Source organism: Mixophyes fleayi, chromosome 2 (assembly GCF_038048845.1).
Source record: "Mixophyes fleayi isolate aMixFle1 chromosome 2, aMixFle1.hap1, whole genome shotgun sequence".
NCBI classification, from domain to species: domain Eukaryota; kingdom Metazoa; phylum Chordata; class Amphibia; order Anura; family Limnodynastidae; genus Mixophyes; species Mixophyes fleayi.
In genome coordinates, this window is record NC_134403.1 from 135,093,902 (window position 1) to 135,117,822 (window position 23,921).

At 39.6% G+C, this 23,921-nt stretch overlaps 1 protein-coding gene across 1 annotated transcript in view; it reads right to left on the reverse strand.

Annotated features, from left to right (window-relative positions):
* ANKRD10 (ankyrin repeat domain 10) overlaps positions 1-12,914 on the reverse strand; it is a 28,142-nt gene extending 15,228 nt beyond the window's left edge. The window contains exons 1-3 of the mRNA XM_075200018.1: positions 12,635-12,914; positions 8,964-9,116; positions 8,064-8,155 (exon numbers count right to left, since the gene is read on the reverse strand). Coding sequence (XP_075056119.1) covers positions 8,064-8,155; positions 8,964-9,116; positions 12,635-12,838 — 449 coding nt within the window. The 5' untranslated portion in view covers positions 12,839-12,914. The remainder of the gene's footprint in view (positions 1-8,063; positions 8,156-8,963; positions 9,117-12,634) is intronic.
* Positions 12,915-23,921: the final 11,007 nt, after the last annotated feature.

Here is a 23,921-nt window from a genome sequence, read left to right on the forward strand (position 1 = left end):
ATCTAGGGGCTAAATCAGAAATACATTTTCAAAACAAATTAGCTTTAAGCATAAGTTGACTTGTTTTTCAAATTATTTTGCGATTTTCAATGATCATGTCGTTTTCTTCAGCGAGAGTCCAGAAAGTAGGAACAGAAAGTAGATTGTTGTGGATGCATAGTTTCCATAACGCCAAAAGATGACGTTGAATAACTGAAGGGAACAGAGGGCTTTCACTATTACTTGCGGATTTTATGCAGACATGTTAGAATGAATGAAGCCAGTAGGATTACAGCATAATGTGAACATAACTATTTTGATAGGAATGACTTTTTAATGTCATAATCACACATATTAAAAAAAACAAAACTTTATTTTGGCAAAAGCAACATCCTCAAAAAATAAATCTCGTAACATGTAAATATATTTAGGAAGTATAAGTTAATAAAAAGAGACATGAATAATTTGATGGATTCCATATACAAATACTTTAGCATAATTACTACTTAAATGCCACCAGACAATTTAATTTGTTAAATGTCACATCTTAATCCTTTCACAACAGAAAAATAACTAACCTGCTCTTAGCTACTGTTAGTTTAACAGATACAGCAGAGACTGTATATTAGGGTAACATATGCATGCAAATCTAAAAATTCTATAACGGAATTCCTAAATTAGCATTAAAACCAATCACCGCAACAAATACCTCAACAGTATGCCTTGTGTGCAGAAAGGAAGCGATACTGAACACTCATTGCCACAACTGTAAGGTTTTCGGAGAAGCACCTGTGGCAGTTTCAGCAGTTTCTATTTGGGATGCTCCCCTTTCTAGGATTACTTGAAAAAATCAAGTCAATTCGAATTACGTAGCTGTAAAACATTGACATGCGTAGTTTTTACAGTTTTTAAAAACGTCTAATTGATTTATAGAGGGAAATGGCAAATTACAGAAAAATAAACAGGAAACGGATCATGTAAGGGATCACATATCTGCAGCCAACATTAAGAATTTAAATTACATCTACATACACCCAAAAGAGTGTGTTGGAGCCCAAATTACACTGAAGTTTTGTATGTCATGTGACCACCTTAAAAATATATTTTTACTACATTTTGATAGTAGGGCTCTTATCTTAAGGACAAAAGGTATATTGCCTATATTAACATGTCTAAAAGGGAACGGATGAAAGTGCAATTTATAGCAACAATCTATAGAAGTCAGAGCACATATTTATAGTAAGACATGGCATATATTGTGCAATTTAACAAATTTCACAAAGCACATTTTACATTCATCAAAAATGCTGCAAAAAAAAACACTCCATACTTGCTGTTTGTTTACAAAACAAAAACGGTTTTATGAAAATCATGGTGAAGATCTGCAAGCTCCAGTACAACATAGGGAGGTCATCAGAGCAGACATAACCCTGTCACTAGAGAAGGGTGAAAATGAAGAATTAAACTAATCCAATTGCCATGCTGCGATGAATTACAGATTGATAAGTGATAATTACATCAAATAAGGGACTTAAATGCCAATTAATATAGGATACGTTCTTGTAATAACAATGTCAAAACATCTTTCCATACACATCTCTAAAAAGCACTTTTGCAATAAAAAGTCCCAGCAAACACCAAGTAGGCTTTATATCTATAGGAGAAGCAGAATTCAGAAACATAGCAAAGTGTACTTTTATTTAGGAAGGGGGGTGGGATAAAAATAAAAATAATAATTCAGCTCACGCCTGAAACATGAGTACTCTGTTTTTGACAAATGATCTCAAGAAGCTCATGAACTTCTGAATATGCAGGTCATTTGCAACTCCAGAACCGGAGCGCATGGAAGAAATATAATAAAGACATACAATAGGCTTGTGCTCTAACTTTTGCGACAACAAAGCTAAAATATATAGAGGGAAAAAAGCGTCCACTTTGAGAAAAGCCAACAAAGACAAGTCAGAAGGTAAACAGTACCAGGGCTTTAGGTAAAAGTCCTAGTAAAATTCCCAGAGACACTCTGCTTAAGAACTATTAACTAGAAATTAACAATGGCAAATTTTCCAAGAATAATAAAAAATTCAATTTATAAATAATTGTTTCCTAAAGTGAGGAAAACAAGATAGTATGGAGTTTGAAATATACAGGAGATGGCAGGTAAATGCACACTGTTTTATATCCTGTAAGCAGAATAAATCTGCTACATTGCAACAACCGATAAAATAAAATGTGTGCAATGTAAAGATAAAAGAACATTCAAGTATGACTTCATGTAATATATTTTGTAAACTATAAAAGCGTTTGCAATATTTTAAAATGAAGGGTTCTGGTGTGAAACACATGACTAATAAGGACAAGTGTAAAGCGCATCACCTTATGCGTGTCATTTTTGCACTGAAAAGGTATCACATGTGAATATAACATTTTTTCTAGGAGGAAACAATGTACTACAAAAATAATTGGCAAAACATCAAAGAGTTAGCAGAAGTCAATCTAAAATAAAGTTATTTTTGTAAGATGTTACACAGAAGTGCAGCAAACCAAGATCCGTACTCTAAAATATTCCCATAATGGGAGCAAGATTAATCGAGGAAAGAGAAAGCAGAAACATTCTTGTAAGTACCAATAATACCAACACAAAATGTTTAGAAAAACCCAGTTGAATTCAACGTGAAAAGACTATTCTTGTTAACGGATACCACCACATAGGTGGTATAGAAACAAAAATGGTAAGGACTACCGCAGACTGAAGTGGTAATAGAAAGTGGAGATTTAGCAGAATTTCCTCATCATACACTCAAGTATGGACATATGTGGTATAGTTTATGACCACCACTGTCAAAGTCAGCCCAATTAAGGTCAAAGCGCCAACTCCCCAAAGCAAATAAGTTTTTTCTCAGTGGGTGGGGGGTCTGAATTGACAGATAAAGGGAGGAAAATTTCAAATGACAAAAAGTTAGACAGATCAACTTTTTGTAATAAAGAGAGGTTATTTCTTTATTAAGAAATAAGCAGCCAGACCTTCAAGATATAACAAGTCTGTACTTACTAACTTGGGGCTAAAACAGAACAATAAGTGGAGATTTAACTAGAGATGGTCACTGACCCCCGTGTTTTGGTTTTGGATCTGGATTACCTTCATGTTTTGGTTTTGCCAAAACCGCCCTTGCGTGTTTTGGTTTGCAATTTGTTAAAAAAAATAATTTTTTTGGGCTAAAATAACTTAATTTAGGTATTATTTTGTACCTACATTATTATTAACCTCACTTAACACTTTTTACCAGTCAGCAATGTAGCTCTTCTCTTTGGGTGTTACCTATATAACGCAGTAGAATTTGCCTGCAAATTCAACAGACAAGCCTGCTTGTCTTCCTTTTCATCAATGACTCTTAGCAATTCAGCACTTATATTACACCCAAACCTTATTAGTGCAAATTAGGAAAAATACAGTTTAATCCCTGCTAGGCACTCCACCATCCTTTGCATGATAATAGTAGGATTGGTTGGAGTTATGGGCAAGATCACACATTTTTTTGGTCAAATCTTTCAAACCAGCCCAGATGTCAAACTGTTGTGGTCTGCCACCTGCGTCATCCCTGCTTGTGTTTGGAAAGTGCAAATTGGTGCCAGAACTGCTGCCACTGGTGCAGGACTTACACAATCAACCGCATCCTCATCAGTGCCCTCGTCGGATACCCAAAACTCCCCCTCATCCTCCTCTAGTTCCAAAGTGTCATCCTCACTTGGTGTATCACCAGCTACACTCGGGCTGTTCAGGCACACATCAGCAGAAATGCCGAAAGGGCCCTTCTTTACACTATCAGAATGGTCACGATTACACATACCACTCGTGGATGGACTCTCCTCAGGGATTGGTGTCATTTCGGATTCAGAGCATACATTTTCCTCTAATGCCTTACTGTTTTCTTGCAGCTCGGCTTTCATACGTAACAGTACTTGTGCACCACTTTTAGACTCCGAATTACTTGGTCTTGCTTGCTCACGACTGACCTTACAAGAAGAAGGCTCAGTAACATTTTTAGATCTGGCACTAAGAGAAAGGCGAAGGCCTCATTCTTTGTTTGCCACTGCGTGTGTAGAATGGCATGTTGGCAATTTTTTTTTTCTTGGCACGTAACTTTTCCTGTTCCAGCTCTTTTTGGGGGAGAGGGAGGGGGATTTCCCTGACTTAAAAAGACTATGTACTTTTACATAGGCTTTACCAGATGACGTACAGGGAAGACTACCATCAGGACTGGTGCCAGCACCTGCTTGCTGATCCTGCTCATATGTGGACTGCTTTGAATCCATTTTAATGAGACCAACACACTTGTAGTGCAAAATATGAAATATATAGTGCTGCTAGATAATACTTTCAACACCAGATAATTTATTGTTTCACACTGGGGAATGTGAGACACCCCAAAGCACTTGTAGTGCAAAATATTAATTAGTAGTGCTGCTAGTTAATACTTTCTGCAGCCAGAAAATAGTTTCTGGAGGAGGGAATATGACACCCCAAACTGTTGGTAATGTTTGCAAAAATGCCTCCTCTATCCTCCTCTCTTCCTAATATTACAATTGCAAGAAGAATTGCTAGAATAATTGCTCTCTCCCTGCTCTAATGATGCCTGCGACCTAATCCTACTCCCTTCCTCTGTCAAATGGCGATGGATTGCTGTGGAGGCGGGTATTTATGGATTTCAAATATCACGAGAACAGACGATGTCACGATGACGTTTTGCCTAGATTTCGAATTGGCGCCAGAGTACTGAGCATGCTCGGCTCGGTACTCGGATACCGAGCGGGTTCTCGGGGAACCGAGCCCGCCCATCTCTAGATTTAACAGAGTTTCCTCTTTATGTGAAACCATCACAGTGTTGAAACGTCCTCAGGTATGGCCTTCTCTTATAGGTGTGTTACCAAACTAGTGATATGCAGTGATCAGACAGCCAGGAAGCATAATTGACCGCCACTGCCTTGGAACCCAAGTCTATTCCATTTTCTATAAAACTATACTGTTTAGCACAAAAAATGTTAGGACATAAAACTTTGAAGACCATTTAAAGAACGGCTCTGGATTTTCTGGAGATGTACCAAGTACACAATAAATCATCCGAATAAACATTTGTAACACGTATTGTTTGATACAGGTTTATATAAAAAGTGTTTCTATATTGGCAGTTTAACATATCAACATGAAGTTCCGTGATAAGACCCATTTTGGCATGTATGGTGTATTCAGGAGTATAGCCTATATACTGGCAAGAGCATAATCACTGTTCTCAGAAGAGTTCATTCACAATTTCAGGAAGTTTAAATACAAACTAATTTTAGAGAAGATCCTGATTGGCTTTAAGAAGATCACAATGCTGCACAAGTAACAGCATGTGCAAAATTCAATATCTTATAGGTGCTTCAGTCCACAGGACTGCCTCAAAATATAAGCATAGAGTTTCAGCCGATTTTCCCCTTAAACAGAGCGTGTTAATTTTACACTGTGTTTAGCCTTTTATACTAACATTTACATTTTGAAACATTATAATATACACTTTTAGTCAATCTTGCTTGTATGAGTGGACACAAATCTAGAGGAGTTCTGCTTACATCCCTCTGTTAAGCAGATGGAACACTACAATATTAGTCATATGTAAAGGAGACTGGTGCTAATTCTAAAGTACATACAAATGACAAAAAAGTACCAGAGGGAAAAAAAAAATTATTACTTAAATAGCTATAATGAAAAAAAATATTAAAGCTTTCATTAGGATATGTCTGTCAGGGACAAAATAAATGTGAACAATGTTAAACTCAACCCTGCGAGTTTCACAACAAGTAGTAAATCAGGTTATATTCTTAGTATTCCCAACATGTTGCAAAACCTATCTAGTTAATTTTACAAGCAATCAGTGTATAACTTAATGTCTCTGTTGATGTTCTAAACATATTTTGAGTTGATTTTGAACAAGAGTTAGGTGCATTAACTGATGTTTTTATAAAATGCATAACTCTTGTTAGACATTTACAATACTTAGCCAGACCTAAATTTAAAAAGCCTAGCTTTCTAGAGGACCCAAATTAAAGTGGGGCTTGTCTCAATGTTGTTTCTTCTGACAACACCTGAAATATTCATTACTGCAGAAAACTAGTATGTGCAAGATTGTAATACCAATGGAGAAAACTGAGCTTTTAAATATAAAAGACTTGCACAGGACAATATCTATGTTTTATGTTAGACTGTTTCCACAATTGTCACCGGAATATCTAAACCATCAGAGCCAATTGGGAGATTGACGTGGGAGCCATTTCTGGGGGGATTGGGGTATTATGACTAGTAGTAGAGAACACACCTTCTGCTTAAGATTCCAACAGATACATTTTTAGATTTTACATATAGTATATTTTACTCCTACTAAATTACATAAATTGGGACGTCTTAATAATTCCCATTGCCCCAAATACCTTTTGGCACATGATTTGGGAGTCTTCTGTGGTGCAGACCTTTTGGAGGGCAGTGTGGCGATGTATTTCATCAACACTAGAGGTTCCCCCTAGTTTGTGTTGACGAGTTTGTTTCTTTGGTCGCACATTAGAGATATACTTTAATAAGATAGTGTTTAAATATATATTCAATTTAATCTCATTTGCTAAAGTTATCATAGCAAGAAGATGGATGGCACCTGAACCACCAGATGTTTCAGACTGGTTTGTTTTCGGAAATGTTTGGAAACATGAAAGATTCATGTACGAAAGTAGAGAGGCTCTCTGCAAATATCATAATATTTGGCATTCCTGGTATAGATCACAATTTGTTAACCATCCTCATCAAGACGATTAGAGTGTGAGAATGGTAAGATGAAAGAGATTATAACCCCTTTCTATGTGTGTGTATATTAGGGAATTTAGACTGTAAGCTCCAATGAGGCAGGGACTGATGTGAGTAAGATCTCTGTACAGCGCTACGGAATTAGAAGCGCTAAATAAATAGATGAGGATTCCACATGTCAATCTTCTGATTGAGTATGCCAGCCCTGCGCGACAATATGACAATAAAATGCTAATATGCACCCTTTCTATGATGTCACTGTGCTGAATACGAATAAAATTATAGATATATTGAGTTTGCATACATGTATGGAATTTTATCTTTTAAAAACAAGTGACTTGTTTGCTTATAGCTTTTATGTCCTATTGTATAAACAAGTTCTCACGGCCTTAGTTAGAGTCACAATTTATGTATTATATTGTTGTTTCTAAAACCAGTAAAAAAATTATGTTAATGGTGGGTTAAAAAAAACTGTACTTCTGTCTGCCAAGAAAAAAAAATGTACCGTTATTAAACTCGCAGAATACTAATTTTACTAAATGTGTTTATTTAGTGACGTGACATTTATAAGCCACAAAGCTGTCATGAACCTTAACGTTGTAAAAAGAAAATGTTTTTGAAGTATAGCACATAAAATCACTCAAATCAACAGAAAGTAAAACACCTATCTGAAATCTATCTATTTTCTGATAACCAGAGCTGTGCGCAATAAAGCAATCCTATTCCCTTGTCTAAAATGTGACAAAGGAAAGACCAGGACTGACATTATGTTTATATTTTCTTTGTGTTGTTTGCAGCATTAAGATGAAAGAAAAAAATGCTTCGGAGTATATATATATAGTTGCAAGTTTAACTTGCAAACAGTCACTTATGACTTGTAAGTGAAGATACTTGTTCCATTTGTTTGTTTGGAAACAGTTAAAAGGATATTTGTAAACCTTCAAGACAAAAATGGTTAAACAGAATGTAAATAAAGACATTATAATAATAATACAAGCAGGCCATTAATAATACAGTAACTTAATGAAATCTGCTTGAGAAATGTGAATTTGTATGTGTGTCTTAAAGTTATGGTCAGAAGCATCATGCATTGAGTGTTGTCAGCAATGTGTGTAATGACAATAGGTCATAGAGGCTATGTAGACAACATAAGTGAGTTTACTCACTTGTTACGGTTATAAAATGTTTATGTGTAGAGTTTCATCTACTTAAGCAATATGAGAAAGCATTAAAATAGAAAAACAAAAGTGGCACATACTTTATTTGCGCTCCATTGGACACAAGGGCCTTAAGGCAGTCCATACTACCAGCCCTTGCTGCTTTATGCACAGTCGTCTCACCTACGTAGTCCTAAAAGTCAAAACAAACAAGTGTGTTAAAGACAAGTTTTTCACATTGGCACATAATGCTAGCTAAAGCAAATGTATCTCTGGAACAAGGGACTAGGGCAATATACTGATCATTGTAGTGCTAAGTGGCAATGACAGCCAAGTCCTTGCAAAGCAATAAAAAAATGTAAATACCTCCCGAAAAACCATATGGAGTATTCAGTTGTGAACACAATGCTGTGATAACAGAACAGCATAATAAGCTAGACTTAAAGCTTTGTGCCACTCTCATACTATATTTTGGACCATCTTCCATGGTGGTATGTTTTTATCGCTACTTTTGCTCATGGATAAGTATTCCTTTAGGAAACAACTACTACTACATGCATCATTTTTCACTTCAAGCAGGCCCAGCAGATGCTAATGCACATCCTTTGTTAACATCCCATCCCTGCACATGTTAAAAATTGTTTCCTTTTTCATGTAAGTGATAACATACCATATAATCGCAAAAATATAAGTCATATGTCAAAATAACAATCATTTAAAAGTTTGGACTCTATAAACAAGTGATAGACTGGTGACTCTAAATCAGTTGGTTTCAAAATATAAGTTAATGAAGTGTTATTGCAGACTCATTGCTCACCTTATGCGAACAAGTCAAATTAATAATCTGATTACACAGAGGATAGCTGCCATAACACCATTTGGTATTTAATAAACAGACAACATAAAAAGAAAAAGCAATTTGTGGCCACTGCTAGTTCGCCAGTATATCCCATGTAGCTGATGGACTGGTTTGAAAATCTGTGAATATAATATTTTCTTACCTGTTTATTTACATGGGCACCTGCTTGAATCAGCCATATCAGGCAGTGTGGGTGTCCTCCGAACGCAGCAATGTGTGCCGGAGTCTGAGCAAACCGTGTTGTACTGGCATTAACAGAACACCCTGCTCCAACCAGCTGCACCAGACACTCCAACTGTGAAAAATTATGAACGCCATCAACTCAGATGAAAGCCTGAATACATCTCCAATAATATAATTACATGCTTCCACGAGAAGAAACAACGTGGAGCAGGGACGGACTGGTCATCTGGCAAATGCCAGAAGGGCCGATGGTCAGATGGGCCGGTCCGCAACATGCCCGCCGAGCAGCACCCTGCTCGGACGGAGAGTCAGTGACAGCCGCCTATGCAAGTAATCACATGGGCGGCATCACGTGACAGGTGCCGTCCCATGTGATTACTTGCATAGGCGGCTGTCACTGACTCTCCGTCCGCCGAGCAGCGCGCAGGAAGGAGGTAACAAGGTAAGTGTTATAGTGTATGTCTGTGTGTCTATAGTGTATGTGTGTCTACAGACTACTTCAGTCGGAACAGCCGCACTTCCACTACTTCTCCGGAGGATCCAGGATTCGGTAAGGCATATGTGACCAGCTTTACTTTGCTAATTTTGGATGCACCCTATAGTATGTCAAGTAAAGGACATTTCACGGCATTTATTTGAGCTGAAGGAGAAGGTGACAATATCTTCATTTTACTATATATAGTTTGCCACTATTCACTATCTGCAAAAAGTTATGGGACTCATTATTCCTCCTCTGGAGAGATTCTAATTTCGTTACTTACAACAGAGTAGCCATCATATGTGAAGGATTTCATCCATTGTCCATTTCTATTTTGTGTTTTTATGCATGCATATTTTTATCGGAATTTTTTAATTTTTATTATTTATTTTTAGTTTTTATGTGTCTTGCTTTGGATCATTAGGGGCATTGTAGGATTGATTAAATTTTTCTATGCATGGACTAAATCGCTTAAAAGAAGTCAGAGATTTTTGTGCCCGGGCATGTTTATATATAGAACCTATTTCCACCAGCTATTTTAGATGTTAGTTATGGTGGTGCTATTGTGTTTTCTATCTTTTTATTAACCTACTACCTGTATGACTCTACTTTTTTAGCTATCAAGCCTTTCAGCTAAACTATGTTGTTTAAATAAATCTTGATAAAGTATCTTGTTTGATCTCATCATTATATCACATTTTCGAAGAGGGTGAAAAATACAGGTCTTCCCAGCGCTTGACATATTTCTGTATGTTTCTACAGTGTGTGTGTAGATAAAAGATTATTATGGATATAATAATTATGGATTATTGGAGATTATGGATATCGGACATTCACAGCATTGTATGACTTTTTCAAAGTGTACTAGTCTGAGTTTAATCCATTTCACTAATCAATTTAGAGATTGTTTGCTGTATTTTATTATTTAATGGAGCAACTCTCTTGGTTTATACTACATTGTGGATGAACACACACTTCCAATTGAATTGTGTTTATATGCTTATGCGGATTAGTTTCAACAAATCCAGTGCACTGGTTCAAAGTTAATTTTATGCAACATTTCAGCAATTTACTTCTGCGCCTGGGAAAGCTTTTATCTACCATTTATTATTCTTGGGGATTGGGACGCACCCCATCACAATACACTAGGTAAGGTAGCGTGGAACCATTTTACTTAGTGTGTGTGTGGATACAGTGTGTGGCCCCATGTGGCCATAGTGTGCGTGTGTGGCCCCGTGTTCATAGAGTGTGCGTGTGTGGCCCCGTGTTCATAGAGTGTGCGTGTGTGGCCCCGTGTTCATAGAGTGTGCGTGTGTGGCCCCGTGTTCATAGAGTGTGCGGGCCCATATTCATATAGTGTGCACGCAGTTTTTTTAATATAATATGTGAGGAAAGGGAAGATCTTAATATAGTGTGGGAGGTAGGCTATTTATTTTAGTGTATGTGGGGGCTAAATATTTAAAGTGAGGGGACGGAACCTTTAATTTAATGCTGGGGTGGCTTAGGGCTATCAATTGAATATGGGGCTGATTTTGGGGAGGAGGGCTATTTATTAAATGTGAATATGAATTATTTCCATGGATGGTTGTGGAAAATGGCTATATCTATTAAACTTTAATGCTATTTAATTTAATGTTGGGGCTGGTTGGAGGGGAATATGTCTATTTATTAAATGTGAATATTATTATTGTGGGGACTGGAGGGAGGCCTAATTATAAAACGTGAGTGCTATTGTTTTAACACAGGGGCTGGTTGGAGTTTTCTAAATCTCATGTACCCATTTTTTTTCAAAATAGGGCATCCAATATTCCAGGATCAAGACAAGAAAGAACTGAGCTAAAGAAACCAGCTGCTACAAGTGGTGAAAGTTACCAAGACAGGTAGGAGAGAGCAGGACAGTCTGCCAACTGTCCTGAATCTGGTGGGGCAGTCCTGAATTTGGGTGACTGTCTCATAAATGTAATGTTTTATAATAATGTATGTATCAATGCCCCATGTTGGTCACACCCACAACACAATGTGGTCACGCCCATTTTGGCGCCGCCACTGCGACACATAGTTTCTTTCCTACTGGGACTGAGGTGGGCCTGTGTACTTTAAATACCAGGGCTGATTTTTAGTCCCAGTCCGGCCGTGACGTGGAGTATCCCAAACCACGAAGGACATGTTAACTGATATCAATGTCATATTGCTCAGAATAAGAATTGAAAACTATAATATTTCTTCTTAACAAAAAAATAATATATGGAAAAAATCATTAATTAAAAGTAGCCAAGTGGTTTTTTTCCAGCTGCACCTCATCAAGTCTTGCAAAGACTAACAATGTCACAGCATACTTTGTTGGCATATAATAAAGTTAAATAAAATGAGTTACAGAGTATAGACACAGAGTAAATTAAAGTACTATACGTGCGAAAAAGGAGTCTAAACAAGTGTGCAGCATTTGTATGTGAACCATGTTTTAATGTGGGTTTCCTCTGGGTGCTCTGGTTTCCTCCCACAATCCAAAAACATAACAGCAGGTTAATTTTCACCAAACAAATTTAACCCTAAAGTGTGTGTTCCTGTGATAATAGGGCAGGGGTGATATAAAGGACTAAAAAAAACAACTCTCTGTAAAGTGTGTAATAATAATATGTAACCACTATATAAAGAATACATGTATGCTTCTTGCAGCACATAAAATATTGTTCAGGTAACCAAGCCCAGTACAGGGTGCCCCATTGAGAACAATAGTCTATTCTCCAAACCAGTTCAGAGACAGACCTACATGTCAGTTGTGTATCCTATCATTGAAATACATGTTAGCTATAAACGTTGTCAGGATATGATCCTACTGAACAAACATGTACAAGATACTGAACACATCAATATTGCTCTATTTCTGCAAATGGAGACTCTGGCAGCAATCTCCTCTCATCACATCTTCCTCCTCCCTCTGAGCATCCCTCACCCCTGCCTCTATAATTAGCATACCCCTCCCCGGCCATCCCCCTTTCCTTTGTCTCAGCTCCATCTGCTCCTCATCCCGCCTTTCCTACAGTTTAGGAAGGAGCCGGAGAAAATGGCGCCATCTCCTCCCACTTTCCATCTCCTCAGTGATGGTCCCGCTTTGTGTACCCGGCCCCACAGCCCCTTCCCCTCATGGTCACCTTTCCGAAGTGTGCGGCCCAGTGTATGGGAGTCCAGCCGTAGCAGGAGTCCTCCTTGCCGAGCTGCAGCGCGGTGTTTCCGGGCGGGCCCTGGAGCAGGGACCGGAGACAACTGAGATCACCATCCCGGCAGGCTCGGTGCAGAGGGAAGCGGAGATTGAGCACCTCCTCGCTGGAGAAGCCTGGGTCCGAGCACACCGACATGATATAGCTCAGTCTAGCTGCAGTCACCCAAGCACACACACAAACACACACCGGTGCTGAGGGAGGAGTAATGGACGGCCCTCCTCCTACTGACTCACTGCCGGGGTGGACACACACCCAGCATGGCAATGTATACACGCCCTGCACAACAATGTACACATTGGCTTATACATGCCAATGCAGCATTGTAATCTATTCATTAGTTCTAGTCTGGATATGTGTCCATGGTAGCTGTCCTGGTTTAATCTATGTTTCTCTCTGTATAGATCTTTGGCTTCCAAAAAATTTGAGCAAGACTTATGAGCAAAGTTTCTAAACTTGAAAAATAATTATTTACTGTCATTATTATGAAAAAAAAAATCTGACATAATATAGTAATTCGAAAATGTTTCAAAAAGAGAAAATAGCACCTCAAGGGAAAAGAAATGCAGGGACTCAAAATTAGGAGGTGCTCGCCATATTCAGAGCTCAACTCATTGTTGGTGTGAATGCTAAGTGCAGTTTTTTGTTTTTCTTTATAAAAGCAAACTAAACAGCAGTTGTTGGAATTCATTGTATAATTGTTTGGTGTTTTTGTAATTTTAAAAAAATATAGCTAAAAACTAAGCTCACTTTTTTTTTAGCACTTTGTTGATATATTTTATATACCGTGTGCTGCTTGTGATGCTTTCAGTAACTCTTTATATGCATACATTTATAGAACTATGGGTATGTTTATGTGTAAAAAATCTTAATGTAGAATTATCCCTTTCATAACAGTAAAGTGTAAAAACAGAACATAGGCCTATACCGGACGTTAACAAATATACAATGGCGCTTATAGGCCATATACTCAATGCAGCTAAATGCGCAATAGCAGAAAATTGGAAACACCCAGAATCCCCATCGCTGTCTGAAATTATCAACAGAATTTGGCAGACCTATAGTTGTGAACACATTACAAGCATTCTCAATGACCGTCCCAATAAATTTTGTGCGATTTGGGATCCTTGGCTCGCCTCCTATGGTGCAGAACAGCCAAGGCCTGATTAGAATGGAGACTAATGTACATAGCGTCAGAAGATGTTCAATATATGGTATGTACCTGTAATACATTTAGATGCCAAGTCAGGTGCCCCTTCTCCTTCCCCCTCTCACCATACTAACATTTTTTCCTTTCCCTTTTCCTTCCCTCCCCCCTGTTCTCTCTCTCTTCTTTCCCTTTCTCGGTTTTTGCTTTTATTGACAAAGTTCACATTGTTTTTCTCATTCGCAATGTATTTGTTGTTTAATCAATGTAACTTAACCTTTACACTGTTTTGAAAAATCTCCCTAATAAAATATGTTTAAAAAAAAAAAAAAAAGTGTAAAAACAGAAAAACAAATGTAACAACAGAGCTGGAACATTGAAAAGTTCCTGTTTATTAGTACAAAAATGCAATTTCTTTATTTCCAGGTCTGTCCATCAAAGATAGTACTTAATTGGCACAGTATGTCTTTCTTTAGGCCTCATACCCATTGTTGTTAGAATACATATGTTTATTAGTGCTTTTCATACTAACACAATCCATGGAAATGTGTTTGACAATGGATCCAATTGTTTCCAAAATCAGCATATTACTGTTTGAGAGCAATGCATTTGCAGTGGATTTTCACACATTTCTTTCTCCATTCTATCCATTCACATAAGTAAAAATGCTAGTTAACAATGGTTTGTTATTTATGTTTTTTAATGCAAATTAAATCCCAGTGGGTTCTTAATTAGACTTTAAGAGATTATTGGGAGCTGTAGAAATGGGAAGGAAAATATGTTTCTTACCTAGAAGACCAGTAATAACAGACACTGTATCTGCTGCTTGCATATTTAAATTAGAAACTACCTACTGCACAGCTGCATTAATGTGGTAGCCCTGGTGAGCTGCTGCTTCTCTCTAAACATTCAAGATGGCTGAATCATAGCTGCAAGTTCCTCTTCAGGTTTAACGCCTGGGGGTAGGGCAGGGTATAATGGCATGGCAAGACTTCTCTCATGGGGCTAGATTTACTAAACGGCATGTTTGAAAAAGTGGAGATGTTGCCTATAGCAAGCAATCGTATTCTAATTACCATTTATTTAGTACATTCTACAAAATGACAGCTAGAATCTGATTGGTTGCTATAGGCAACATCTCTACTTTTTCACACCTGCAGTTTAGTAAATATACCCCATGGAGTTCTTCAGTGACATAATAGCAGCCACAAACTTTACTAACCATGCTATTGTATTACTGCATGAGTGGAGTACAATGTTTGTCACTAAAAGAGATGCATTGTAGCACATAGGCTTGATTGAGAAAACTATTGCAGTCCTTGGGGTAACAGTATTAAAGTGCAGATTTTGCAAGTCGCCGATATTCAGCGACTTTGCAGGGGGAATTTAAAACAGCAATGGCTTAAAAGGCAAAACTTTCCTTTAAAGCCACTGCCGTTTTAAATTTCCCCTGCAAAGTCGCTGAATATCGGCGACTTGCAAAATCTGCACTTTAATACATTTACCTCCTGGTCAAGAGTTTACATGTAAAGGCTGCATTTATATGATGTATCCTATTTGTGGAGTCTGAACAATATTACAAAAACAATGATGTCATACAGTAGAGCCTTTGGAGCTATCTTGAAAAGTGGAGGCTACCAATTGGATAACCCTGCAGTAAACACTTATTGCTTCCAAATAGTTTAAATCTAGAAGTAATGGTAAGCAGCTTCTAACTTTTACATTTTAAAAGGTGTGATTACTCTTAAGTCAGCAGTGCATCAGGACCTATACAGGGGAGGGCTGGCAAATTTTAGTCCGGGGGCAAGACTCGACTCAGCAGCCTATTAGGAACATTTTAGAGGAAAAAAATGTAGGTGACCTAGCCCAAGGTAGCCCACTATGGGGACTGGTCCAGAGGGCAAATGCCCCCCAGCCCAGCCTGCCACTGGCCCTATGTTATTACTAGTCTTGAGTAAACTAATAATAGACAAAACAAAATGTAAATCTGCAAAATAGAGGCAACAACTGGGGCAAGGTATGTTTACTGCAGCATGTAAGTGGTGAGGCTATTGCTTTACACAGTTCTAGGCTGCTCTCTAACCCCTTACCACCATAGTTGCCAATTCCGCTTATAACAAGCTGCAGGTTTTTTTTTTACTGCTGCGGGTAACTTGCTTTTGGGCATGGACATGTTCTCCACGTCCTCAGGCTGCATAATCTTTTTTTTTTTTTTTTGTCTGTTTCCATTTTCTGATTGGTGAATTCAATTATTTTTTTTTGTGGGTGGGTTGTGCAGTAAATTCTTCCAATGAAGCGGCGCTTTGTTGGTGGGTGGGCGGAATCAGAGGAGGATGTGGAATAAATCACATACACTTGTAGTATAAACACATGGCAAATTTAGCAGTGGCACTGTGAGCCAGGTAGCAGCACTTCGTGTGTCGATCACAAAAACACCCGCCGGCCCCTATTGGCTGAAAGTCATGTGAGAAGAGATGGGCTGGCCCTCATACTAAGGTGGATTTTGATTGGCTGCAGTGCTGTCAGTCAGCGACTCGTGAAGAAGATGTTCCTTGTACCTTGCTCATAGTGGTGTGAGATGCGGATCTGCAACTATCTGCTGAAATGACCACTGTGTAGGATCACTTATAGCAGGTAACCTGGAATGACCCCTCTATATACCACCCCCCTCCCATTCTGTAAGCTGCTCATGTCAGATGACTGCTTCTCAGAGCACTATCTTATACTGTCATATCATGGGGCTGTGTGGTATTACTCAGTCCATGTATGTCGTTGATCTACCCTGTTTTATTTGGCGGGGGCGATGCTGTGGTGTAATTATGTTTAATAAGGAAATGTGTGTATTTTACTTTAGTTTTCACTACAACACCCCTGTCCCCTGTAAGTTGGGCTTTTTTGGGGCTTTTTAAGATTGGTTGAGCTTGTTTTTCACTAAGCGGCTGCTAGTTTTTCATTTCAGAGTTGGCAACCCTGCTTACCACCCCCTTAAAATACACTGACAATGCTGCGAACACTACGGTTAGGTGTATGCAGCTCCCTCTTCACGAGCAGAGCCGATTGAAACAAGACATAGCTCCTGACGGTCGCTGCAAAGTCCTGACTGAGTGGGACAGTCCCACTAGGACAAATGGCAGTCATGCTTTCTCCTACCAGCAACTCACTACCCCCTGCGGCTGTCTTAAGCCCAGTTGCTGATTGGATCCTAGAATGTTGGACCGTGTTTGGAAAAAGGATAGGGACATGAAAAGAGTGTACATTCTAGACCTCCCACAAAAACACTGACATTAAATCTGACACTGACATTGAATCAATAGCACCCACATTTAATAATTAGGACTCCCTCCCTACAACCAACCCCAACATGAAATTAATAACATTTAGAGGGGAATTCAATTCCCCCGAAGTATCGCTGTGTAAAAACTATTACTGTTATTACAGTAATATTAACCCGGCTTTCTGCTCGAAGCAAAAAAGCCGGCGTTAAAACTACCGTAATAACGGTATTTACACGCACTATTACCGTAACAGTAATAGTGAGCATGCCGCATTACTTTTTCAAGTAATGCGGCCAATTGAATTCCCTCCTTATATTTAATAAATAGCACTCCCCTCAATATCAAATTAATAGTATTCACATTTAATAAATATGCATAATTGGATTATTCGTATTCACTTTTATTAAGTAGCCGACATTCTCCCCCAACTCAGCCCTACCATCAATTAGCAGTCACCAAACTACCCGAGTGTTAAATTAATACACTCATCATCCCACCTTTAATTAGCTCCACCATGACCCAAATAGCCACCAATATTAAATTAAATAGCTCCAACGTCAAATTAATGGCCCCACCCGCATTAATTAGTATCCCACACTCCACAACCACATTGCATTGTGTCCATACCAGACTTACCTTCTTCACTAGAATAGCATTCAAGTAACCAATATAGCATTCCAGTTACAAAAATTCAATACAAAGAGCATTCTTGTGGACAGCACGGTGGCTTAGTGATTAGCATTACTGCCGCACAGCACTAGGGTCATGATTTCGATTCCCGACCATGGACATTTTTCAGTTTTGCAGACACCACTACAAACGAGAAGTCTGCCTACACTTACGGTGAGGTGAAAGTGTCTGAAGAGACACATTGTAAATGGGACACCAAAGTTCAGGCTGCTACCACTATAGAACCACCCCTTTCATTAACCAGTTTTGTTTTTTTACTAAAATACTGTTCATTTAACATGTTTGCGTGCTTGAAGGTTTTCTTTTGTAATTGTACCTAGAATTGTTCAGAGCTAGTGCAATATTCAAGTGTTTTTGCTGCAGGAAAATAGACTCTTCTGCTTTGTCTATGTACCCTCTGCAAAATAAAGTCTCAGTTTTGCAAAGCTATGTGCACCAGTGGCCCATAAATGGTACTGTTAACTTTTCTGTGACACTGCAATGTTAAAACATCTTACAAACAAATAGTGGCCTAGTGTTTAGCACTTCTGCCTCACAGCACTGGGGTCATGAGTTCGATTCCCGACCATGGCCTTATCTGTGTGGAGTTTCTATGTTCTCCTCGTGTTTGCGTGGGTTTCCTTCGGGTGCTTCGTTTTCCTCCCACACTCCAAAAACATACTGGTAGGTTAATTGGCTGCTATTAAAATTGCCCTTAGTCTCTCTCTTTCTCAGGGGATTTAGATTGTATAAATAAATAAATGATGATGATTCTAGTGAACACTATACAATATAGTCAGTATTCTAGTGATCGGTTTCCAAAGTAGACCATGCTTGGTGACCACTATACACTGCAGACCCCAATCTCTGGTAGCTACAAAATTCAGAACCCCCAATCTCCAGGTGTTACACAATGCAGATCTCTAATTTATGGCAGTCATATGCAGTTCCCAAGCCTCTGATGACTACAATACAGACCTTAAAACTCTGAGGTTGCTGGCCTCAATTCCACACCTTCTCAATATTTTTGGTAAAGCAATACGTATATACAATGATTCAAAACACACAAAACAGATATACATACAAGATGAGGATCCTGCTGGTGAGAGGTTGAAATTTAGGTATAGTTCTTGGTTAAAATAAAGGTAAGAAAAAACAGCATACAAAAAATGTCTTGGTTCAATAAGAAGCGTTCCATTTTTGTGAGAAAAGACTATGCAATTTATAATGTAGCAATAAAATTGACAACTGTTTTATGCCAAATGAAACATCAACACATTTACACATTACAATGTAGTTGAGGTTATTTGTTGTATATGCTGTAAACAGCTTAAAGTAACCCCAGAACTTCTGGTTTGCCACATCCTTTTGAGTTTCCTCTCCCAGTATGATGTAAGCCCCGGTGGGTGCAAAAGTGCACAGTTAAGATCAAAACAAATATTTTACATAAAGGGGTGCAAAGTTTGTTCAAAATATTTGACCTTTACACTTGTTTCAGTTAAAAGGATAAATCACACAGAAAATTAAAAAATACCCAATTGATATTAAGATGGCCAACTTCTTTTCTTTTTTAAGATACGTTTTATTAATAACATCTTATATTGAAAGTGTTACATAAATTCTTGAAAGGTACATTAGTGGTATTTTATGCGCAAATATAAATACAGGGTGTACAATACAGTGCTTTTACAATACGAAGTTAACTGTGTATTAATCTAGTACAATAAAGATGTTGTTTATAACATTTCAAACAGAGGGGGAGGGTATAATACAGTGGAGAAGAAGGGGTATAGTACAGGAATATAGGAGGGAGCTGTGACAGGATGGACCGCCTATGCCACCCTGTCTGTTGTTGCTGGGAACCGGCTGGACTTACTTTGCCACCGTTCCCTTTCGTTTTCCCAAATGCGCCCTCTTGCCGCAGTAGGGGCTTACAATGCTGCCACTACTGAGCTCCTTCTATGGCACACAGAACCGCTTTCCTTCTGGGTAACTGACGCTGCTAGTGTACCTCGTTGCTGGTGTACCCAGGCTGGTACTCCTGACCTCTCACTATAGATCACGGTTGCTGTGGATGGATTCCCCCCCTGGCCTATCACACTGACCAGAGCTGCAGGGTAGCGGCAGAGCGGTGGTACTGGAAAAGCTTGGGTCCAAACCTCAGAATCTGCCAGAGAACGGATTAGATTTTGGGGTCTAATCGGCAGGTCACATGATTACAGCAATATTGAAGAAGTTGTCAAGCAGATCTTGAAGCAGAGTGATGTTTATTGCTCAAGTGTCGTGACAAGGACAGTTCCACTGATTTAAGGTATCAGTGGTCAGGTCAGATGGAACATCAGAATGATACATTACATGCTCACACAACTCATCTTTTATAGAGTTCTGACAGGCTATTTTTAGAATTAGGATGTAACCCCGTTTACCAAAACATTGATTTACATGCATTGCAAAGCCACTACTAATATTTACACTTAGCTATGACATTCTTAAAACCTTGCTGTGATTTCATGGATCTTATTTAAGAGGCAGGAGACCCACTAGCAAGTCAAAAGGTCTGACTAACATGAATACTTCAGACAGTCGCCGAATACGCATTCCCACAGAACAACAAAAAAAAGCCACTTCCCCCCCATTACAATACACCAAAGACTTGGTAAACAAAGGCTCATTGTATCAGATATAATGCATTTCCTCTAGGAAGGCTAAACAGAAAAAAACACATTTTCTACCCTGGTCTCAGAAATAACGATTTCCCTATATTAAAACATACACAATATTAAAAATAAGTGCATTGGCAATTTATATGAATAAGCTGCCTGCGCTATTTGCTTTAAATAAATTCACACCAAAAGTTATTTAATAATGATCCAGTCACAGGAGCGAAGAGAGAATTGGAATTGAATGTTGGGGAGAGAAGGAAGTTCATGCGTCAAATGGGAAGGAATAGTGTAATCTGGTAGTCCTATTCCAGGCCCGGTTCCTGTTAGAATTGGAGCAAAGGTTGATTGTGATAAGAAGCCCATGAGGACCAAACTTTGTTAGTATATAGGAACGCTTTCGCTCCGTCTTCCCTGCTGCGTTGCTATGGCTACCGTGCAGCACGGCCCCTGGTGGTCAGGTGAGGAAACAGGAAGTGGGCGGCACTTCCAGTCAGACCAGTAAAAATAGTGGATGCAGTACTGTTAGCTGCGCTCTGTGTGTGTGTAATAAATATATATATATATATATATTGTTATGTGCGTTTTGTCGCTAACCAATAACGATTGTCGAACCTCGATTTGTGTTTCCAAAGCACAAAGATTTATTCGCAATAAGTGGAAAAATATGCTCAAGCGAAGTAATAGTAAATACAGCCTGTCACAAATCGGGATCTTAGCCACACTTCTCTCCAGAGGATAGTTCTTGGCTCCAGTGTTCCTGTCTGCATTCCTAAGTGCAGTGTTCCTGACTGCATTACAAGTGCAGTAATCCTGACTGCATTACAAGTGCAGTGTTCCTGTCTCCATTACTAGTGCACTGTTCCTGTCTACATTTCCAGACTGCTAATTCCCCTGCTATATTCTACAATCAGCAAGAACATGAGCAAGAAGTTCACCCAGGCTGCTAAGTTCTGTTTCACTCCTGCTCCAGCTAGTCCCAAGGGTCCCGAATCGGATCAAGAAATTCAGACGACCGTGACAGTTTGTTCTGGCCTAATGGATCCGCCAGGGGAACATACCCCGAGGGAGGACTCTGTCCAAATATTAGCTGGACGCATTAAGAGACAAGAAACTAACCAGGGGCAAATTTTGAGATTGCTGCAGGATGTTTCTACACGTATGGATACCTTGCAGTTATTCCGCAGTCAACCATCCCATACTCCGCCTGAGCCAGTAATACCTGCTTCACTACCCACTTCATCCGGACTCCATCTTCCCACGCCAGCTAAATACAATGGCGATCCGAAGAATTGCCGCGGGTTTCTCAGCCAGTGTAGCATACACTTTGAATTACAACCCGGGAATTTCCCTACTGCACGTACCAAAACTGCTTATATTGTTTCGCTACTATCAGGGCAAGCTCTGGCATGGGCATCTCCGCTCTGGGAAAAATCTGACCCAATTTTATCTGATATTGATAGCTTCCTGTCTACCTTCCGCAGAATATTCGACGAGCCTGGAAGAACAGCGTCAGCCGCTTTAGATATTCTGCGGCTTCGGCAAGGACAGCAGACCGTGGGCCAGTATGCCGTTCAATTTCAAACACTTTCCTCTGAGCTGTCTTGGAATAACGATGCTCTTGTTGCGGTCTTCTGGCAGGGCCTGTCTGACCACATTAAAGATGTATTAGCATCTCGGGATTTACCTACAACGCTAGACCAATTGATTACCATCTGCAATCGGGTTGATATTCGGTTCAGAGAGAGAGCTCTAGAAAAGAGGAGGCTGAAACACCCCAAGTTCCTCCCTATTCAACGGGTCTGCGCATTGTCTCCTTTCCCTGAAGGACCCATGCAACTAGGCAAAGCACGTCTTTCACCCACCGAGCGACAACGGCGAGTTAGAGAGAAACTTTGCTTATACTGTGCCAGTTCCGGACATCTGCTACATTATTGTCCTCGCAAACCGGGTAAACATACCCCCCTAGCTGACTATGAGGAGGTGAGCCTAGGAGTGGCCCTTCGCTCCCCACAAGGCAAGGACTGTATTATCCCAGTCACCCTGAAACACGCTCAAGACTCCCAATACATTTCAGCCCTGCTGGATTCAGGAGCAGCTGGGAATTTCATGTCTGCCAAATTAGCTGCTGAACTAGCCATTCCACTAGTGAAAATTCCAGTGACCATCTTTCTCTCTGCGGTTGATGGTAGCCGTATTCCAGGAGGTACCATTACGCATCAGACTTCTCCAGTGACTCTCCAAATAGGAGTTCTGCATTCTGAATCCCTTACCTTTTTGGTCATCCCAGAAGCCACTAGTCCTGTGGTTCTCGGGTTTCCATGGCTTCAATTGCATAACCCCCATATCGACTGGTCGACTCCACAAATCTTGGCGTGGGCTCCAACTTGTTTCGAGTCCTGTTTACAACGTGTTCTTCCACATTGCTCCACCTCTGATAAAGAAGTTTTGACAGTTCCTTCTGCCTACCAAGAGTTCACAGACGTTTTCAGTAAGCAGGCTGCTGAAACTCTACCACCTCATCGGGATTGGGACTGTCCCATTGATCTAGTTCCAGGTAAAACCGCACCACGTGGCAGAGTCTACCCTCTTTCTATCCCTGAGACAAACTCTATGTCTGAATATATAAGAGAGAACTTGAAAAGGGGTTTCATTCGTCCATCCTCTTCACCAGCAGGAGCCGGGTTCTTTTTTGTAAAGAAAAAGGATGGTGGATTACGTCCCTGCATCGATTACAGAGGTCTCAATGACATTACCATCAAGAACCGGTATCCTCTGCCCCTAATCACAGAGTTATTTGACAGAGTCAAAGGTGCCCAAATATTCACAAAGTTGGATCTCCGCGGGGCCTACAATTTGATTCGCATTAGGCGTGGCGACGAATGGAAAACCGCCTTTAACACCAGGGATGGGCACTACGAATATCTAGTCATGCCATTCGGTCTGAGCAATGCCCCAGCAGTTTTTCAGAATTTCATAAATGAAATCTTTCGGGACTTACTGTACCATACTATTGTGGTATATTTGGACGATATCCTCGTTTTCTCCTCTGATATCCAGTCCCATCGCAGACATGTTAAAGAGGTCCTCAGCCGTCTCAGAAGGAATAAACTGTATTGCAAGCTTGAAAAATGCACCTTCGAAGTTGAATCCATCCCATTCTTGGGGTATATCATCTCAGGTACTGGTCTCCGTATGGACCCAGAGAAGGTGCAAGCTATTCTTAACTGGCCTCAACCATCTACACTAAAGGCAGTACAGCGATTTCTGGGATTCGCGAACTATTATCGAAAATTTATTCGTGGCTACTCTACTGTAGTAGCACCACTCACCGCCCTCACCAGAAAAGGAGCTAATCCTGCCAAGTGGTCTGAAGAAGCCCAAACAGCTTTTCAACTTCTGAAACAAGCATTTATTTCTGCTCCCATACTCAGGCAACCAGATTTAACCTGTCCATTCTACTTGGAAGT